This window comes from Bos taurus, chromosome 8, assembly GCF_002263795.3.
Source record: "Bos taurus isolate L1 Dominette 01449 registration number 42190680 breed Hereford chromosome 8, ARS-UCD2.0, whole genome shotgun sequence".
NCBI lineage: Eukaryota > Metazoa > Chordata > Mammalia > Artiodactyla > Bovidae > Bos > Bos taurus.
In genome coordinates this window covers 25486561-25508579 of record NC_037335.1, presented here as the reverse complement: position 1 = coordinate 25508579, position 22019 = coordinate 25486561, and the positions used below count along the sequence as shown (strand labels likewise).

Below are 22019 nucleotides of genomic sequence, written 5' to 3'. Positions count from 1 at the left end.
TTGGAGTAAAGTTGCTTTACAATGTTGTGTTAGTTTCTGCTATACAGCAAAGTGAATCAGCTATATGTGTACATGTATCTCCTCTATTTTGGATATCCTTCCCCATTTAGATTACCACAGAGCATTAGGTAGAGTCCCTATGTTATATAGTAGGTCCTCATTAGTTACCTGTTTGATACATACTAGTGTATATATGTCAATCCCAATCTCCAAGTTCATCCCACTCTCCCCTTCCCCGTTTAGTGTCTCTACATTTGTTCTCTACATCCATGTCTCTATTTCTGCCTTGCAAATAGATTCATCTGTACCATTTTTCCGGATTCCATGTGTATGCATTTACTGTAAAATATTTGTTTTTCTCTTTCTGGCTTACTTCACTGTGTATGACAGACTCTAGGTCCATAAAGTCAGAGACTTTTAAACCAGTTTTCAGGGCTGGCTACAAAGGTTAGGCAGTCCTAGCTACTGAAGGGTCAACTTGCCATGCTTTTCTTGGCTGGCTCCTGTAGAATCTTTGTGTCTCACTTTGTAAACAGAACTTTCTAAAACTGATCATTAAAGAACACTTCTCACTCCAAACCCAAGAAACTCAGTTTTTTTTTGTTTGGTATTCCCATTTTGGAGGCTGCATCAACAGGGAAATTGTTTTTATAGGCCCTTAGATCACTATAAACATACTTGTCAAGACTTGGCCATTTGGAATGGCCCGTTTATGCACTTAACTCATCTCTGTGTTTGACTTCCTCTTCCAGATAATAAGCTGTCCTCTCCACTGATTCCTCCTCAAGAAGGGTGATCTATTTTGCAACTTTCACTTTTGTTACATTCTCCAGTCCCAGACAGTGATGATATTTATACATAAGACAGGGACATTTCTATGCTATGATGGCAGCTTGAAGGAAGTTGGAACCGGCGACCTTTCATTTCGAAGCCAAAGAAAAATAAACGTGAATGTTTCAGTCTTGCTAAGAATGGAGGCTAGAGAGATAAGCAGAAAGCCTTCTTCTAGACCTACTATTCACTATATGGTATCTAAAGCCTTTATGTGCACAACGTATATCTTATCCAACATACCCTCTTATTTTGATGAAGCTTATATGTTTCATCAAAACAGACATAGAAAGTGAAAAAAAGATAGGGATTTCCTGATGGCTCAGATGGTAAAGAATCTGCCTGCAATGCAAGAGACCTGGGTTCAATCCCTGGGTCAGGAATATCCCCTGGAGAAGGGAATGGCTACCCACTCCAGTATTCTTGCATGGAGAATTCCATAAACAGAGGAGCATGGCGGGCTCTAGTCCATGGGGTCACAAAGAGTCAGGCACAAGTGAGCAACAAGTACTTCCATCAAAATAGACATGATTGTGACCATTTCTGGTGGTTTTGTGGTAAAAATTGGATGTTTCACTTTATCACCCTCTTTGTTTAAACAGATTCTTGAACATGAAGAGAAAAGATGACTTCTAGTCTTGGGATAGAATTCCTAGCCAAGCTTGGGCTGGACCTTCCCAAATACCCACATAGGTGTTTTTACTCCATTAGGATAACACTTGAATCAAGGCAACCGTTCTGTACACAGGTTCTCAGGGTATTCTCTTCCTCTGATTTCTTCACAGGTGGGAAATTGGCAAGTGGAGTCCTTGTAGTCTCACCTGTGGGGTTGGGCTGCAGACCAGAGATGTCTTCTGCTCTCACCTGCTTTCCAGAGAGATAAATGAAACAGTAATCCTGGCTGATGAGCTGTGTCACCAGCCCAAGCCCACCACGGTGCAAGCTTGTAACCGCTTCAACTGCCCCCCAGCCTGGTACCCTGCGCAGTGGCAGCCGGTGAGTTCTGAGGTTAACACAGTATTGGAGTTTGTGTTTGCAGCAGCACCTCAGGACAGGAGACTGTGTTGTCTGAGAGTGCTGTCCCATAAAAGGAATGTTCAAGATCTGCTCAGGCATGTCCAGCTCTTTGCGACCCTGTGGACTGTAGCCCACCAGGCTCCTCTGTCCATGGAATTCTCCAGGCAAGAATACTGGAGTGGGTAGCCATTCCCTTCTCCAGGGCATCTTCCCAACCCAGGGACTGAACCCTGGCCTTCTGCATCTCCTGCACTGGCAGGCGGATTCTTTACCTCTTGAGCCACTGGAGCTTCCCAGTACTCCCACAACCTTATTCAAATTCAGATCTTTTCATTACAAATAGCAAGCTCTTTCCATTCTACCACCCACAGTGATCTCCAAAAGCAACTCAAATGACCCATCTCTTAACCTGAAGATATTCCTGACAAAGTTTTCACTGAGCTAAGGAAAAAGATTTTAAATAAGGACTGTGTGGTGGGTAAATTCCCATAAAGCTAACTTTTCTGAATGTTTGCTCTTTGTAGTTTTTTTTTTTTTTTTCTGTTTAAAATTCTAAGAGATAAAGATACCAGGCAATGGCTTTTTTCTTTTTTTTTTTTAAACATAATTCCTTAGCAAAATAGGATGTTAGAAATCAAGTCAATTCCAGACTTTTAAAATTTTCCTGATCCATGGGGAACTATCATTTTAAAGCAAGGGTTGGCAAACTGCTGCCCAAAACCAAACCCAGTTCATGACCAATTATTGTAAATACAGTTTTTTTGGAACACAGCACACTCTTGCACTACACGGGCATAACTGCTTGGTTGTGACAGAAACTATATGGCCCACAAAAGCTAAAACATCTACTCTACCTCTTTACAGAACAGTTGGCTGACCCCACTCTAAAGCATTAAAATAATCATAAAAACACAATTATTTTATCCTCATATCCTATCTAAAATTAATATATATTTATCAACCGAAAGTTAAGTACCTTTTTTTGCATACCTTTAAAAAACATAAGACTTTTCTTTAAAGAAAACACTTTTAATCTTACAGTGCAGTACCTTGAAAAGTACGGTAGTACTGTACAGCAGCTGGCATCCAGGGGCCGGCATCAAGTGAACGGGCAAGAAGAGTTACTGACTGGAGGAGGGAGAGAGGGTGGGAGATGGGAGAGCTGAAGGGTCATCATCAGCAATAGGAGATGGAAAGCAAACTGCAATTTCACTCACACCTTATGAAAAAACACAAGATTTTAGATTGATTACTTGGATAAAATCTTACTGTGCAATTGCCTTCCTATTAGAATAGCCCTCATAGTTTTAAAGTGACAAAAAAGTTCCTGGAAAATAAGCCTGAAAAGTAAGGGAGACATACATCCCAGTTTTACTGAAACAATTTTTACTCTCAGAAGTGGCCCAATTAGAATGATAAATGATGCAGTCATCAGACTGAGAAGGAGAGAGAAGGCAGCCTTGGTCCTGAGACAAGGAGCTGCCATTTCCACGCATCCTCTGTGCTTCTTCAAAACAGTGGACAGGGCCCCTTCCTTCCTCCTTCCCCTTCCTGGTAAAGTTCTCAAAGAATCTAATAGTAATAAGTGAGCAAAAGACTCAGTGTAAAGCATCTAGAAGCAGACATGGACGCTATACTGTCCATGTCTGCTTGGATATATATCCTTTTAGAACCTAAATGTATATGATTAAGTTCATAACTTCCATGCTACTGTGTCAGTGGAAATCAAGAGAATATTGTGTACTTTGAACACTTTGTGTACTATTGTTCTGTTAAGAAATATATATCATTATACACCTAATTGAAGTTAATCCTCATAACAGTCCAGTGAAAAGTAGATTTTATTGTCTTCATTTTAGTTTTGAGGCAACTGAGGCTCACAGAGCTAGCTAACCTAGGAGTGGACATCAGCTCAGTTTTATGTGATCCTTTCCATTATACCCCATTGTTGGAAACCACTGTGGCAGAAAAGGCCCTCAAGGGATTACATAGAAGCCCCCTTGTTTTATGGATGATGTAACTGTGACCAAGATATAGTTTTGCCCAAAATCACAAAGCCTAATCCAGAACCCAGGTTTCCTGATTTCTGGTGCATTTATACTTTTACCTTTAACTATACTCTGGCTCCGTACTGCACCACTAACTTATGGTCATGCTAAGAAAAGATGAGGAATCAGCCTAGATCAACCTCTACTGTTGAAACTAATTCCCTGTATTTTTAGTTTGTGTTGCCATTAAGTACCTAATAAGTTCTGGGTAAAATGTTTATTGAATGATAAAATGAATGAACAGATCAACAGTACCACCCACAAACCCTGGAATGTTTTTTACTTTATATCCCACTGATGGGTTTGTTTCATGATTGTAGGTCATAATATTGACGATGGAAGTCAGCGAAGCACCAGCCTTTTTCAGTAGTTGCACATGCTGCTGAGTAATGCCAGGACCTATGCTGTTCTTTCAGTTTTTACAGCACATCCATATACATGGTCTTTTTTGCTCTATTGCCAACATTACCGCCCCGATGCCCAGCGGTCCTATTGAATCATCGGATTTCTAAAGAGTCAGTTATTCTTCCATTGTCCATCGACCTTGGGCCTGTTAAGATATGTATTTATTTTGAAAGCATTTTCTATTTCACTTCATTAGGGAGAAGCCTTTGAGATAAGTTGGATTTAAATCTACTTTTCAGATCAAGGAAGTAATAGTAAAGAACTCTTTGAAGTTTAGCCAATGAACCACTGACTGTACTTTATCAGGACTTTTTAAAAGATCTTGTTTCAAACCCAATACATAATCGTTGTGAAAAATATTCAAACATAATAAATAAATAGCATAGAAAGTGAAAGCCACGAGGGATTCTACCTTCCACAGAAAAATTCCTGTTAAACCCTTGGTGCCTAGGAATCCTTGGTCACTTTGAGGAATCTCTGAACCTGGAGAAAACAATTGGCTATTCTTCTTATATCATTTCCTAGAATCTTACATCTTTAGAGTTTTAGGCAAAATCAGCTACCACTGACCACTTATTAGGAGAAAGGAAGTCATTGTTTATGCTTGTGAAATAAGTCAGGAATAATTTAAGCATCTCCAGTCTACTTAGCAGTTGGCCTAGGACACCACTTAGTTGAGATATGGGCTTATTGGCTGTCCATTTGCCAGCCTTGCTGGGACAGGGGACCTGTAGTGCACAGAAATGTCTTTTCCATTCAGCTGCCTGGATGCACCAGGAGAGAGGGCTGAGGTGTTTCATCCTTCAGCAGCCAATGTACAGTTTTTTTCTTACAAAACAAAAGGAGAGGGTAGATCCAATGCTTCATTTAAAGGAAGACAGATAACATCCTGATGAACACTGGCCTGTCTGACGGGAGAAAGTCCCCCTCCTTGCTCTTTCAATATTGGGCTGCCACTGACCTCATGCATATTACATATGCTTTTCTGGGGGGAAAAAATACAAATTATGTAAGTTGTCATTTACCAACTAGGAATGCAATCTCCTTTGTCCTTCATAGAGCATTGACTAACAAGTAATATGTAGCCAATATTTACGCATTCTACAGGTCTGAGAAGCCCAAGTATTTATGTTAACATTTTAGTTTAGAAATAGTTAAGGTGAAATGAAGCACAAATCTAATTTCTAATTCTAGCTTTGGTTTTAGGGTGCCATCTTTATTTCCTTTCTACCTCTTAGTCCTTACTGCATCTCTTGGTTTTCATCTTTGGTCTTGTGTGAAGGACTCAATATTTATCAATTTAGCTATAATGGCTTGTTGAGATTTTATGGTTGACTTGGGCCCCAGTCTATGAGGTCGCAGAGTCGGACATGACTGAACGACTAACACTTTCACTTTTGAAACACTTAAACATTTCATGAATTAGTCTCCCAAATCCTTTATAGTTTATTAAACATGCACCCACACTCCTTCTGCTGCTTCTCCTCCTCATCATCATCTTTCATGTTGACTATATATAATACTTCTAATTTTTTTTATTGTAGTATAGTTAATTTACAATGCTGCATTAGTTTCTGGTGTATAGCAAATTGATTCAGTTTTATATATTTTTTTTCAGATTCTTTTCCGTTATATGTTATTACAAGGTATTGAATATAGTCCCATGTGCTATACCATAGGTCCTTGTGTATGTATCTGCTAATCTCAAAGTTCTAGTTTATCTCTCCTCTAAACCCTGTTATCTACTTCAGTAACCATACATTTGTTTCCTATGTCTGAGGCTATTTCTCAGTTTTGTAAATAAGTTCATTTGTATCACTTTTTGGATTCCATATATTAGTGATATCATATATTTATCTTTCTTTGACTTTCTTCACATAATATGATAACCTCTAGGTCCATCTATGTATATTAATTCCTTTTTAAATACCTCATGAGAGATCATTTTCACAACTGGCATGTTACACCATCATGACTGGGAACCTTTGATATATATGCATGAGTAAGTGTGAGACACCTTGATCATGACAGTCTTCTGCAAGGATTTTTTTCATTGACTGTCCATGGTCATATAATAAAGCCAAGTGGCTTAGTCAGGCCGTCATTCCTCTGCATGTCTGCCCCTTCACATGTCTAACTCTGGTTCTCCCAGCCCTGCTTGTACATCCCTTCTGCCCACACTTCTCTCTGCCTACCCGCAGTTTTCCACCTGTCTACCTGTCAGAGCCCCCGGGAGTCCCACCTCTCCCACCAGGACTCCTCTCCTGTCCTCCTGCTCTGCAGCAGCCATTCAAGGTCAGTGCTGCTCATTTAACAGTGAGATCGCACGGTACTTGGGCAGGTGAAGCATAGAGAAGGATGCAGAAAAGTATATGGCAAGTGTGCTGTTCATTTATTGAGCACGTGGTACATTTCAGAAGCTTCTTCTTATTCTAATAAGAGCAGCACTTACTGTGCATCAAGTGTAGTATCAAGTCACTTAATTTTATATTCAACTCATGTAATCTTCAGTAGCCTTAATGGGATAGTTATTACTATGATCCCCATTTTGCAGATGAGGAAACTGAAGCACTGTGAGATTAATGTGGATTCAGATTTTATGTAGTAGAGTTCATTCTACTGAGCTTCATATTCTCTTTTAAATTTTTTGTTAGTTTATTTCTTTTTGGCTGTGCTGAGTCTCCATTGCTGCACGCAGGCTTTCTCCAGTTGCAGCAAATGAGGGCGGCTCTCTAGCTGCGGTGCTCAGTCCTCTCATTGCAGTGCTTTCTCTGGTTGTGGATCACAGGCTCTAGAGCACTGGCTTTAGTACTTGTGGTACATGGGCTCAGTTGCCCCTGCAGCATGTGAAATCTTCCTGGATGGGGGATGGAACCCGTATCCCCCAGCATTGGCAGACGGACTCTAAACCACTGGAGTCCCAGGGAAGTCCTTCATTTTCTCTTTTAATCCTTATAGCAACCCTTTGAGGAAACAAGGCTCAGAGAAGCTGTGCTTGCCCCAGCTCACACAGTCAGTAAATGGAAAAAAGTCTGTGTGCTTCACAACCCATTCTCTTTTCCACTGTGCAGTGCCTCCTTCCCAGAACGTCCTTGCTGTTTGCTCTACAGTATTACATTGTGAGGAAATCTGATATCAGCCTAGTATCAGCAGTTTAGGTAAAAGGCAGGATTTGTTACCTCCCCAGAGTTGTTCATCTGTGTGTGGCTCCTACTGCTGCTCTAACAAAGTACCACACACTCAGTGGCTTAAAATACCATGAGTTTATTATCTTACAGCTTGGGAGGTCAGAAGTCTGAAATCAGTTCCTACTGGCTAAAATGAAGGTGTTGATTTTAAAATCAGGTCTTCATTCCTTCTCGAAGCTCTAGGGAAGGCTGTGTCACCTTGCCTCTTCCAGCTTCTAGAGGCTCCTGGCTTCCTTGGCTCATGGCCCCTTTCTCCAGCTTCAAAGCACTTCACTCCAACCTCGGATTCTGTCCTTATCCCTCTCTGTCTGACTCTGATCCTCCTGCCACCCTCTTATACCATCATGACTACATCAGGCTCACTGTGATAACCCAGGTAATCGCCATGTCTCAAGAGAGTTAACTGAATCCCCTCTGCAAAGTCCCTTTTACCAGGTGAGGTCACATGATCACGGGGTTCAGTGATAAGAACATAGATATCTCTGGGGTCAGGACTCAGCCTAGACTGTGGGCTGACAAGGCCTATTAGTCTCCATTACGACAAGGTCCTTGAGATTCAGAGTTTGCTTTCTACTCCTCCTCCTCTTGTCACTCTTTTTGAGCCTTATATGCATCAATCTTCTTTGCTTTTATTCTAAAAAAATAACTTTAAAACAGAAGTGAGGAAAAAACAGAAAGATGCAAGGAAGATTAAACTGCAGTGAGAGACTCCACTCTGAAGCATCGTTTATATTTATCTATATTACTTCTGTTTTATGTGCAGGACTGCATCCACCCCCTGTACACACATCTTGCGCGCATCTGTGTAGAGACTGAAAAGTCACCACAACCCCTATTTTCCTTCCTTGCTTAAAACTGTGATTATGTGGTGATTTCCCTGTAAACCTTTTCTTTTCTTTCTTTTCTTTTTTTTTTAATCAGGGTTACAATTCAAAATGCCTGTAGTTTAGCTATGTAAAAAGACATATGAGAGGAGAGGCCCTGCTGGTAATATTCAGGAAAAAAAAAAAAGAGACAATTTTAATGATAACCATAAATGCTTGTGAATTAAATTTTTCATTTTCTAGATCTAAACACACCACACAGAGAAGAATAACTTTGGTCTGGATTAGAGGGCTGAATTCTGGCAGAAAGAGTCAATGTGGTCATCCGTTTTGTTATATACCAGTGACTAAAATGTAAATCCTCATGAATCAGAGACATCTTTATTTAAAATGTTGTATCCAAGAAGGAAAACAAAAAAGCTTATTGGAATATTTATCTTATTTTTAGTAGTGTACTTCATAAAGAAATGGATGCATGATACCTGGTGGCTCAGTGGTAAAAAAACAAAAACAAAAAAAACCTGCGTGCTAATGCAGGAGATACTTGTTTGATCCCTGGGTCCAGAAGAAGACCCCTGGAAAAGGAAGTGGCAACCTACTCCAGTATTCTTGCCTGGGAGATTCCGTGATCAGAGGAGCCTGGTGGGCTACATTCCATTGGGTTACAAAGGGTCAAATACAACTTAGCAACTAATAGCAAATGCTATCCATGCTTCACGTAGTAACAGGAATATTAAACCCAGAAGATGCCCTGCACACTCCTTGTACTTCCAAGATTAAGAAAGCTTAATTAACATTAGATGACCAAGATAATTTTAACTCACAAAATGATCCAGATAGAAATTCTGTTTTTATTTAATAATTTTGTTTAGTGAGATTCCAGTCCTCATGTTCTTTGTTTTTCTGAGCCCTCCTGCACTTAGATTCAGTTTTGACCCCTGTTACATACTAAGCACTCTAACTGCCCCTTGAACGTCTCAGTCTCATGTATCACCAAGTTACCTCCAATGACGAAGGTCTAAAACCAATCTAACAGTGTCAGACTTTATTTCTGGGGGCTCCAAAATCACTGCAGATGGTGACTGCAGCCATGAAATTAAAAGATGCATACTCCTTGGAAGGAAAGTTATGACCAACCTAGACAGCATATTCAAAAGCAGAGACATTACTTTGCCAACAAAGGTCCATCTACTCAAGGCTATGGTTTTTCCAGTGGTCATGTATGGATGTGAGAGTTGGACTGTGAAGAAAGCTAAGCGCTGAAGAATTGATGCTTTTGAACTGTTGGAGAAGACTCTTGAGAGTCCCTTGGACTGCAAGGAGATCCAACCAGTCCATTTTAAAGGAGATCAGTCCTGGGTGTTCTTTGGAAGGACTGATGCTAAAGCTGAAACTCCAGTACTTTGGCCACCTCATGCAAAGAGTTGACTCATTGGAAAAGACTCTGATGCTAGGGGGGATTAGGGGCAGGAGGAGAAGGGGATGACAGAGGATGAGATGGCTGGATGGCATCACTGACTCGATGGACATGAGTTTGGGTGAACTCCAGGAGTTGGTGATGGACAGGGAGGCCTGGCGTGCTGCGATTCATGGGGTCACAAAGAGTCGGACACAACTGAGTGACTGAACTGAACTGAACTGAACACCAATCTTGATAACACACCTACCTGCCACCTTCCCCAGCAGACCTGATCTTCCCTCATGAATCTGGTACTGTGAGTGGCACCACTATCTAGCCTATCCTTTCATGAGAACCTGGAGCTATCTCAGCCTCGTTTTTCCTTCACACTCAGTCAACACGCAAGTCCTGTTGATTCTACTTCCTGTATCTCCCCAACCCCCATTGCTCTCTTCCTCTCACATCCTTCTTTCACCGCCTTGGTTTCAGTCCTCACGACTGACCAGACCATCATAAAACAGCCTTGTACTTGCTGTCCCTGTACTGTCTTGCCTAACTCTGGTCCAATGCTTCATAACCTGGTATCAGTGGTTTTTTACTACAGGCCCTCTGTAAAGCCTTTAAAATATTAACATGTGCTCAGAATCCCCAAGTAACGGAATGGCATGCACTGCCATTTAGACTTATTTGACCAGGAAACCTTTTCTCCATGGCACACCTGTGACTATGTAACAGGGCAGTACTCGCTGGAGCCCACTGGCCTTTGCTACCTGAATCATTTCTACAAGTTAAATCATATTACCTCCTGCTTTAAAACCCTTAATGACACCCCAAAGTCTTAAAAGTATGTCCAATTATGTCCAAAGTCCTTCACTCTCGGCTGCTACTCAGTCTTGTTTCCCAACGACACATCCCCATGAACTCTCACCTCTGTCTTCTCAGGACTGCTTAAGGTGTGAGCATGCCATGTTCCTTCACAGACTATCTGTGCACACATGGTCTGACTCTGCCAGCACTCCTGTTTCCCTGCCCATCCCCTCCTATGTCGCTTCCTCCACAAAGCCTTCCATCTTTTCCATCAAGACTGGGTTGCACTCTCCTATTTTGTAAAACTGATCACATGCATGCTGCATGCTAAGTCGCTTCAGCCATGTCCAACTCTTTGTGACCCTATGGACTTGTGGCCCGCCAGGCTCCTCTGTCCATGGGATTCTCCATCAAGAGTACTGGAGTGGGTTGCCGTGCCCTCCTTTGGGGGATCTTCCTGACCCAGAAATTGAACCCACATCTCCTGCACTGGCCAGTGGGCTCTTTAACACTAGTCCCACCTGGGAGACCCAAAACTCATCTCACTTTATGGGAAAGTACAGTGACTGAACTGCAGACACCTGAAGTGAAGTGACCATCTCAGTCATCTGTAGTCCCTAGCACCTAAGACAGTGCCTGGCAATCAGCAAGCACTCAGGAAATGTTTGAGGAAAGAATGAATGAGCAAATGAAGAAAGGCACGAAATGAGTTAGAATCTATTAGCAGAGCACATTATATTAAAACTGGAAAGTTGACCTGAGAATCAGAATGTGGATATCACTTGTGTTGGGCTCAATAATGTGACTTGAGGTGCGAAGGAAATAAACTCAGCTCCCAGTGAATTGAACTACCAACATGAAACAGAAAACGTCAAAGGAGGCAAAATTTATGACTGTGCTGATCATAGGGAAGTCTTTAAAAATTCAGGACACTCAGGCCATTGTACTTTTGTATAGAAACATAACTTTTAAATATTCCTCATATTGTATTGTTTTTACTTTTCCTATAAAATTAATGAATCCATGACCTTATATCATGAAATATGCATGGCAACAAGGATAAGCAATATAAATGCTATTTTGGGTTATTTATTCTGTTTATGCCATATATTTTAAAACAATGCCCATTACCAGAGATCTGCTTCTTCATACCACAATATTGTTTTCAATGATGATTCATAAAGCAAACATTTTTCATTTTGTTTTATTAAATTTCTCTTGCTGCTCCCTTTAAAATATTTTTCTCCTTTGCATTCTGCCTCTCACACAGGACTGTCAGCCTCACCAAGTAACCTTGACCTGTTCACAAAGTCACCACAGACTTTGGAAGCTTTATTAATTTGAAGTTTCATCTTCTACAATTTTTTTAAAAATTTGAAAACCACCTTTTAATCAGTGTACACACCAGGGAAACTTTTTGAGCAAAGATGAGACAAGCATTTAAAAGCCAAATCCCTGATGACATTAACCCAGCCAGAGGGTTGTCTGCCATCCCTGGAGGGTCACAGTTCCCAGCAGAGCACACAATGCATCTGGCTGAAACCCACCAATGACTGATGTAGAAGCAGCATCTGGCTGATGATAAAACAGTCCGATAAAAGGTGGGTGTTCAGCCCATCAGCTGAATGTTTGTTTTACATCTTTTCAACATCTGGCTTTTTGGCTCTTTTGTTCATCCAATCATCAGTTCAACAAACATTTATGAAGAGTACAGTCTTTGCCAGATGCAATAGTAGGCACTGGGGAATAGAAAGATGAGTGTGTTCCCTTTCCTCAAAGTCACACAACCCTGTGTACATGTAGGGAGGCAGAGGGAAAGATCAGGGCCATAAACAACCAGCCCTAATTGGGGAGGTGCAGCACCCTTCCAGGTCAGGGTGGGGTAGGAGGTGACTTCTGTACCATGAGGCAGAGGGGTTAGAAGAGGCTTTCCTGAAGCAGTGGCCTGTGAGCTGGGCCTTCAGGGATGTCCTGGAAGTTTCTGGCTGGACAGAGAGGTGAAGGGCATTGCTCCCATAATGAACAATGTGGTCAAAGGCCATAGCACAGGAGGTATCTGTGTGCGCAGGGAAGGGCAGATTGTCCACTGCAGCTAAGGCAGCGGCCATGGCAGGCCGGCAAGACATGTGCTCGGGAAGCTCAACTCAGATGAGAGTGTGAGGGCCCTGAAGGACATTCTCAGCAGTCTGACTTTATCTTCGAGTGCTGAGAATTTCCTGCAAGTTGTCTATGTAGCATGCATGCTAAGTCACTTCAGTCATGTCCCACTCTTTGTGACCCCATGGACTGTAGCCCACCAGGCTCCTCTGTCCATGGGATTCTCCAGGCAAGAAGACTATAGTGGTTGCCATGCCTTCCTCCAGGAGATCTACCCGACCCAGGGATCAAACACACATCTCCCTCATTTCCTGCATTCACAGGCAGGTTATCACTAGTGACACCTGGGAAGCCCATTTCTATCCAAATTAAACTTCAAAATAACAAGCTGATTTTTTTTTTTTTTTTTTTTTTTACTTTTCTTGCCGGTATTTGGTCATCCAATTATCACGGAATTCCGTATGGTGTTAGAGGGAGTCTTCTGAGCGTTTGGCCCTTAAATTAGGTCCTATCTGAAAAGTGATATCCCAGCTCTGATATTTTGAGTGGTCACCCTCCTATATACATTTTATTACATCTCCACCCTTAAAATGAAACCAATCATCTTCGTCCACTTCCTTAGTTTGAGAGAGAGAAAGTTTACCTGCCTCTTTTCCATATTGTCACGTTCATTAAGATGCTGAAGTCTGAGAGCTGTTCTCATTCTGGCACCTGTTTATTTTGGAAGCATTTGTTCAAATTGAATGGACCCCCATACACCTTATGTGATACTCCAAATAACCAGTGGTTCTAACAGAAGCTGTTCTGGGTATCAGGTCCCCACACCCGCCCTGTCTACCCCATGTTTATTTTAGTCCCATTGGAAATGGTGGAGAGGCATTCATTTGGAGAGATGTTTCTGAATCCTGTTCAGGCACTACGACGTTACCAACTCCTTGCGACCCCGTGAACTGCAGCATGCTAGGCTTCCCTGTCCTTCATTGTCTCTCAGCATCAGGATCTTTTCCAATGAGTCTGCTCCTTGCATCAGGTGGCCAAAGTTTTGGAGCTTCAGCTTCAGCATCAGTCCTTCCAATAAATATTCAGGACTGATCTCCTTTATGACTGACTGGTTTAATCTCCTTGCCATCCAAGGGACTCTCAAGAGTCTTCTCCAACACCACAGTTCAAAAGCATCAATCCTTCGGTGCTCAGCCTTCTTTATGGTCCAACTCTCACATCCATACATGACTACTGGAAAAACCATAGCTTTGACTATAAGGATTTGTTGGCAGAATGATGCCTCTGCTTTTTAATACGCTAAGTTTGTCATAGCTTTTCTTCCAAGGAGCAAGTATCTTTTAATTTTGTGGCTACAGTCACGTCCACAGTGATTTTGGAGCCCAAGGAAATACATTCTGTCACTGTTTCCCCTTTTCCCCTTCTATTTGCCATGAAGTGATGGGACCGGATGCCGTGATCTTAGATTTTGAATGTTGAGTTCTAAGTCCACTTTTTCACTTTCCTCTTTCACCTTCATCAAGAGGCTCTCAATCCTGGTTATACAGAATTACCTGGGAGTTTTAAAAATTTTCTACATTTAAAAAATTAACATCTGGGACATACTTCCCAGAGGTTAATAGATATGAAATGGGGCCCAGGACTCAGGACTTTTTAAAAGCTCCCAGGTGGCTTTAAAGTATATCAGGATTGGGACCGCTGAGTGAGAGTGACATCTGGGCCACAGCAGCATTCTGACTTTACTCAAGGGTGTTGTATCACCCATCCTAACCTTGACTCTGGGCACACACCCCCCTTACAGTTCTGAGTCCAGCCCGCTGAGCACAGACCCCCGTGAGTTCTGAGTGGTCACTGCTGCAACAGGAAAAGCTCCTACAGCACAAACACCCAGCCCTAAATTGTCAACAAGCACAAGGGCAGCTGACTCAAGAAAAGGGACTCTTGTTGAAGAAAACGGAGCTCTCCTTAGAGTTTTTACAATAAAATTATCCCAGCACAGAATAGTAGTGATTGGTACATTATTTAAAGTTAGATTCTTTTTCTTGTTTATGTTTCTTAGCACTTGTGTCTATACCTCCTGTAAAATTTTTTATACAATTTGTAAAGTTTACTTGCCACTCACAGTACATGTTGTTCCATACATTCTTGAGCCTGTATTACACCCAGTGGTTGGTCTCTTCCGCTCCTCCACCTGTATATTGCCCCATCCCCGCCCCCAAACTGCTAACCACTATTTCGTTTTCTATGAGTCTATTTCTTTTTTGTTGTATTCACTAGTTTGTTGTATTTTTTAGATTCCACATATAAGTAATTTCATACAGTATTTGTCTTTATAATTAGGGTTCAGTTCAGTTGCTCAGTCATGTCCGACTCTTTGCGATCCCATGGACTGCAGCACGCCAGGCCTGTCCATCACCAACTCTCGGAGTTTACTCAAACTCATGTCCATTGACTCAGTGATGCCATCCAACAATCTCATCTGCTGTCGTCCCTTCTTCTCCTGCCTTTAATCTTTCCCAGCATCAGGGTCTTTTCTAGTGAGTCAGTTCTTCACATCAGGTGACCAAAGTATTGAAGTTTCAGCTTCAGCATCAGTCCTTCCAATGAATATTTAGGACTGATTTCCTTTAGGATGGATGGGTTGGATGGATTTAAAAGGATAGGAAACCCAAAGTCACAATAGCTTAAGTAAGAGAGAAAAACGTTTCTCTCTTATATACACACAGGCCATCCAGGGCCAGTATGGTGTCACCATCAGGATGTTAGGCTGCTTCCATCTTTTTGCCTATCACTGTCTAAGACGGAAGGTTAAATTTTAGACAATATGTTCATATTGCATCCAGCAAGGAGGAGAAGGGGAGGGGGAAATGCCACACTCTATTTTTGTGTGTTTTTCCATGAAGCTGCCTACAACCCTCTATGTACATCCCTTTGCCCAGCACTTAGTCACATGGCACCTTCAAGGGAGGTCAGCAAATATAGTCTGTATGCCAAAGGGTCATGTGCCCAGCTAAAAACTGAGCATTTCTTTACTATCGCAAAGGAGGAGCCAAAGTCTTAGAGTAACAGCTTCCTGCCCCATCCCTACAAATAACTGGGTGATATTCATTCAGTTACATGTAAATGACCTGTTTGATTGGGGGCCTGTTGAAAACCACTAAAATGGGGAGATTTTTCTTGTATCCCAAATGTCCATGGCTCTTGTTCCCACTGCCCAGAAAAAAAACACCAGTCCTAAAAGAAACATATTCCAGGAAGTTCAAAAAACCAAGCCTCAGACCTGCTCCACCTCCAGTAGGTTAGAGAGGATGGGCTCTGTACATGGAGAAAGGAAGGGCTGCCTTTTCTGCAGACTAATTCCTCCAGATTTACATGGATGCCATCCATGTAAAGAAGCACAGATTATTTTCACTGCATCGTAAATATGTTTAACACTCTATTATATCACCTGTTAAACCAGTTGTCTTGGGTGACTGCAAATCATAGTTTAGAAACAATTCTCTAAGATTTAAAGGCCCTCAAAATTCCTGGATGCTCTAGTTAAATGTTTAAGATTAAGAGTGGAGTGTGTAGACCTTGCTACAAAAATGCATTTCAAGGAGGGGAAACAATCTCCTTTGGGTTGGTTCTTCCCTATTTATTTATTGTTTCTTTTCTCACTCTGCAGTAAGCTAAGGCTAAGGTAAGAACTGGATTGGCAGTCAAACGTGCTACTGTCTTATGCAGAGTCTGCTTTCTCTTCCTCCCCCAGTGTTCCAGGACCTGCGGCGGGGGCATCCAGAAACGCGAGGTTCTTTGCAAACAGCGCATGGCTGATGGGAGCTTCCTGGAGCTTCCCGAGACCTTCTGTTCCGCCCCCAAACTGGCCTCCCAGCAAGCCTGCAAGAAAGATGACTGTCCCAGTGAGTGGCTGCTCTCGGACTGGACAGAGGTATGTGTGCTCCTCAGAAGGAGATAACAAAAGAGGCATAAAGAGGAGAAGGCACCCAGACTTACAGATACAGAAGGCGAGAACAGAACAAAAGAATCCTCCTAGCACTGTGGAACAGAGTTGTGGGGGGCGGGGGGGGGGGGTTGTTGTTGTTTTTTAAACGTATTTTCTTGGCTGTCTGGGGTCTTAGTTGTGTCATGCGGGATCTCTCCTTGCAGCGCACAGACTCTCGAGTCGTGGCACGTGGGCTTAGTTGCTCCACAGCATTTGGGATCTTAGTTCCCCAACCAGGGATCTAACCTGTGTCCCCTGCATTGCAAGGTGGCTTGTTAACCAATGGACCATCAGGGAAGCCCCTGAGTTGTTGTTGTTGTTTTTTAATCTTCTTTGCAGTGTAGGTAATTTACAATGTGGTGTTACTTTCAGGTGTACAGCAAAGTGAATCAGTTACACATGCGACAGAGTTTTTGTAAGCATTGGTACCATAGTGTGTAACTAGCTTTTAACTAGGCTGCAGGATGGGAGTTGTTAAGCAACCAGCCCTCACTCAACAATCAGGAGCAGAGAATTGAAAATGGGCCCTTCATGGAACAAACCAGGCCTCGTTTGTACTATTTGGATCCAGGATTTTACCAAGAACACCGGGTTCCTCCTCTCCATGCACTCCCACCTTCCTGACATCCCTCTCCCCCTGCCACCCGCCCCACATCTCTTACTCCCAGATGTTTCTAGTCTCTCCTCAGGAAAGGCAAAGCCTCTCTAGTTCTTTTCATCCAAGTTACTGGACAATGAGGCATATGATTTATTAGGAAAAGAAGGCCAAGGAAATCCTGCCTCCTTCCTGTCAGTTTCCTGGATCCAAAACGTCAACAGCTTCCCAGCAAGAGAAGTTGATTTCCCCCGATGCCCTGCATCTGGGGAGATGACCACATCGGCATTACCATTCCTGACTTACCTCATCAGTTAAGGAGAGACCCCCGACTAACCTGCTTCTCTAAATCATTCCTACTTCAACACTCGCCTGAACTAACTCATCAACACCCAGCTCCAACTTGTTTTCAGCGTCTACTCCTTCTTTGACTCGCCTGCAACTCCTTCATAGGCCCTAGTGTCTTCCCTAAAAACCACCCCCACCAAAAGTCTCGCCTTGCAAGTAGTTTCAGCCAAGAATGGAATTACGAGGCCTGAAGTGAAAATCTCAGGGTCCCAACCAGATTCAAGACTCTTCTCTTTCTTGCCTAGAAGCCTCTGGATTGGCCTTGTTGATCTCTCTGCCTCCTTTGTAGACCATCCAACTCATAGGACAGAGCCCCTGCTGCTGCTTGAAATCCATCACAGAGGTCCTTGCTGCCCCAGAGGGGAAAGCAGCTGCCTCTGAAAATGAAGATGCCACGTCATTCAGCCTGTGTTCTGAGAATTCTCACCCCATGTTTTATCAGCCCGTGCAGAGGTCCATCAGACGACGCCTGCTGAGTACACTGCAGTTGAGACCTAACCTATGTCACCATAGGTTTTGCAGTTTGGCAGTAAAATTTGGCCTTCTGATGGTAGCTCCCTGCAAATGTCTCAGAACAGATGGGGGAACAATTTTTATCATCTTTTAGAAGTAATTTTGCTTCAGAAGGATGAAAGATTTAATGTGTGGGATGAGTGTATGTATATGTGCATGTGTAAACATGTTAGTGACAATTTTTCCGTGGGATGTTGATTTGGGGTATAGTATCGTATAGGAAATATAGATCAATGGAACAAGATAGAAAACCCAGAGTTAAACCCACACACCTATGGACACCTTGTGTGTGTGTGTGTGTGTGTGAATGCTCAGTTGCCAAGTCATGTCCAATTCTTTGCCACCCCATGGACTGTAGCCTGCCAGACTCCTCTATCCGTGGTATTTTCCAGGCAAGAATACTGGAGGGGGTTGCTATTTCCTCCTCCAGGGAATCTTCCCAACCCAGGGATCAAACCCGTGTCTCCTGCAGCTCCTGCATTGGCAGGTGGATTCTTTACCACTGAGCCACCTGGGCGGCAGAAGATGAAATGGTTAGATAGCATCACCGACTCAATGGATATAAATTTGAGCAAACTCCAGGACATAGTGGAGGATAGAAGAGCCCGATGTGCTGCAGTCCATGGGGTCACAAAGAGTCAGACATGACTTAGCAACTAAACAACAACAATCACGTATGAAAAATCATTAACATCAGTGCAGGTGAGAGCACTGATGTATTAGCCAAGTAAGTGGCTCTAGATGAAGACGGCCTCCCAGGGGTGTATTGTAAAAAGCATTGCTCTTCTAAGTCTGTCAGTGGCAGTCTTCCATGAGTGGGATGCCAAGAAGGGGACTTGTGTGTATTAGAGTTGTCCTTCCAAGTTCCTGGAGTTTGTGGCCTCTGAGCACATAGAACTCAGAGAGGATCTGAAGGAGGGATTCTTGTGATTAGGCATTCAGTTCAGTCGCTCAGTCGTGTCTGACTCTTTGCGACCCCATGAATCGCAGCATGCCAGGCCTCCCTGTCTATCACCAACTCCCGGAGTTTACTCAAACTTATGTCCATCGAGTCAGTGATGCCATCCAGCCATCTCATCCTCTGTCATCCCCTTCTCCTCCTGCCCCCAATCCCTCCCAGCATCAGGGTCTTTTTCAATGAGTCAACTCTTCGCATGAAGTGGCCAAAGTATTGGAGTTTCAGCTTTAGCATCAGTCCTTCCAATGAGCACCCAGGACTGATCTCCTTTAGAATGGACTGGTTGGACCCCTTTGCAGTCCAAGGGTCTCTCAAGAGTCTTCTCCAACACCAAAGTTCAAAAGCATCATTTCTTCCGTGCTCAGCTTTCTTCATAGTCCAACTCTCACATCCATACATGACCACAGGAAAAACCATAGCCTTGACTAGATGGACCTTTGTTGGCAAAGTAATGTCTCTGCTTTTGAATATGCTGTCTAGGTTTGTCATAACTTTCCTCCCAAGGAGTAAGCATCTTTTAATTTCATGGCTGCAGTCACCATCTGCAGTGATTTTGGAGCCCAGAAAAGTAAAGTCTGACACTGTTTCCACTGTTTCCCCATCTACTTCCCATGAAGTGATGGGACCGGATGCCTAAGGTGCCAGTAAGTAAAGGAGACCTGTAGAACAGTATCATGTGTACTTGAGAGTTCAGACTCAAAGTCAGGCAAACTTAGGTTCAAATCCTGACTCTGCTACTTACTGGCTGTGTAACCTTGGGCTGGTTACTTGACCCTTCTAGGCTTTAGTTTGCTCAACTGAATATTGGCGATGATAGTTACGTCCACTAACATGGTTGTCAGTTATAAATGATGCAAATAAAGTACTCTGTGCCTAGTAAAAGTTAACCCTTATCATGGTTGTGATTTTCTTCTGTCCCTCCTCATTGTCAGGAAAAGGAGAGGAAATAAAAGAAAGCTCTTAACTTGACTGGCTGGACCCAGGATTATGGTTAAGACCTCCCATAGGCTCTGCTGGTCTTCCTAGGAGGCAGAAGTTACATTTTGAGAACTAGGAATAGTTAGCCCTTTTATCCAAGGAATGTTACTAGGTTCTGCATTATCTGGGTTGATGAATGGAAATTCCAAACATTGAGATGGGGCTGGGAGTGGTGGGATTTTAACCCATATTCACTGGGGATAAACTCGAGCTGGTGCCATACAAAAGTGCTCCTGGGGGTGTTCACAAAGGCTTCAGTTGGCCCTGTTATCCCCACAACCCTTCCTTTGGCCCTCTGGCTGGGGTAAGACTTGCATTCCACACCCCCCACATGACTCCCTTTGGAGAAAGGAAGACCTGGATGATCTATGGGTGTTTCTCATCCTCAACTATCTGGGCTTAATCTCACGGTTACTGCACAGAATCCCTTAGAGACAGAATTAAGCCAAAGTTTTAAACACTTCAAATAAAATTACTTTCAGATTCTATTCTGAGAAAAGGTCTCTCAAAAGACCTTACTTCTTTTCTTTAAAAGAAACACTTGCATCTCTTGAAAGAGTTGGCTATTCAATATTTTTAAGTCATATTTTTATGGAAATTCCTTCCTCCCCCAAGCATAAAAGAAATTAAAGTCAGAGCAGTCAATTTTAGAGCCAGAAGGAACTTAGGAGATCCTATAGTCTAGTGGTTCTTTAAAAAATTAAAGCCACAAAACACTTTTTTTTCATTGAAATGTTTCAATGAAGTCAAAAATCTAAAACAGAACAAATCAGAGTTATTTGGTGGAAGTGTGGGTAGGGGTCCCAGATCCCCAAATGATTGGGTCTGTAGATCACTTGAGAAGCCCCAAAATCACATCCTCAACATAGCTAAAGAACACACTTTGAAAAACCCTGCTCGAGTGCAGTTGCCCTGTTTCAGAAATGTGGAAATTGAACCTAGAGAAAGAACTGGATTTGACCAGAATCATACACTGATCTTCTAACACACGGTCCATTTTTCCATTTCTGCACTTGGCAACACTCAAATGACCAGGCTTTTAAAATTTCCAGGCTCTCTACACCCATTCCACCTGAGCCCTGGATTTGGTGCTGTCATTTACAATAAAATAAGGGGTGGGTGGAATCTGGAATCCACGCTCTTGAGGGAGCAAAAGCAATGGGCTTGATTCTCATCTCCATGTTTTGCATCTTAAATATCTTTTAGGGCAGTGGATATCTCAGTGCATTGCATGGAATAGTTCATTTCCATGGGCTAGCATATGAAACTTGGAAACCTAAGATACTATTTTTTGGTTTCTACTGTCATTTTTCAAGTTAACGTGGCATGCTGCCATGACCCTAGTTCAGGCCTTTATCATCTCCAGCCTGGACTACTGTGGCAGCCTGCTTAACTGACATCCTTGCCTCCCATCCATCTCCTACTCCTATCCCTCCCAGACACTGTTGCCAGATTAACCTTCTCAAAACACCTCCTTCATCATTTCATTCCTCCCTTAAATGGCTCCTTATTGCCTTATGGACCAATTCCAAACCTTCTGTCTGAAAATTAAAAGTCTCCAACATCTGGCCCCAAACTACCTCTTGAGCTCCTGACACTCTCCACTTGGCCTCTCTGTTCAGTCAAACTGGTTCAGCTCTGTCCCCAAGCCTGCCTTGGCCTTGAGCACTGAACTCTTCCACCTTGATTCTCGATAGTTCCCTGCCTTCCATGCTTAATCCTGGTTCTCTAAACCCATCCAGACTCCAACCATCTTCCAGACTGCATTCACCAATTGTTAGCATTCATTTTATGGTATCAATACTTCACTTACAATCTTATATTTTTACTAAGTTCTTTTATTGCTATTTCTTTAAACAGCTTTATTGAAGTATAATTTATATTCTTTAAATTCAACTTAGCATAATGTCTTCAGTGTTTATCCATGTCATAGCACATTATCAAAACATTCCTTTTTATGGTGGAGCAACATATTCTATTAGTATAGACATACCACATTTCATTTATCCATTCACCGGTTGATGCA

General features: G+C 42.6%; 1 protein-coding gene across 3 annotated transcripts in view; it reads left to right on the top strand.

The window, feature by feature from the left end:
- The window catches only part of ADAMTSL1 (ADAMTS like 1), a 1134169-nt gene that overhangs the window by 952803 nt on the left and 159347 nt on the right, over positions 1-22019 (top strand). For all 3 annotated transcript variants that reach the window (XM_059889384.1, XM_024996068.2, XM_015472431.3), the window contains 2 exons: positions 1617-1827; positions 16368-16547. In XM_059889384.1, coding sequence (XP_059745367.1) covers positions 1617-1827; positions 16368-16547 — 391 coding nt within the window. The remainder of the gene's footprint in view (positions 1-1616; positions 1828-16367; positions 16548-22019) is intronic.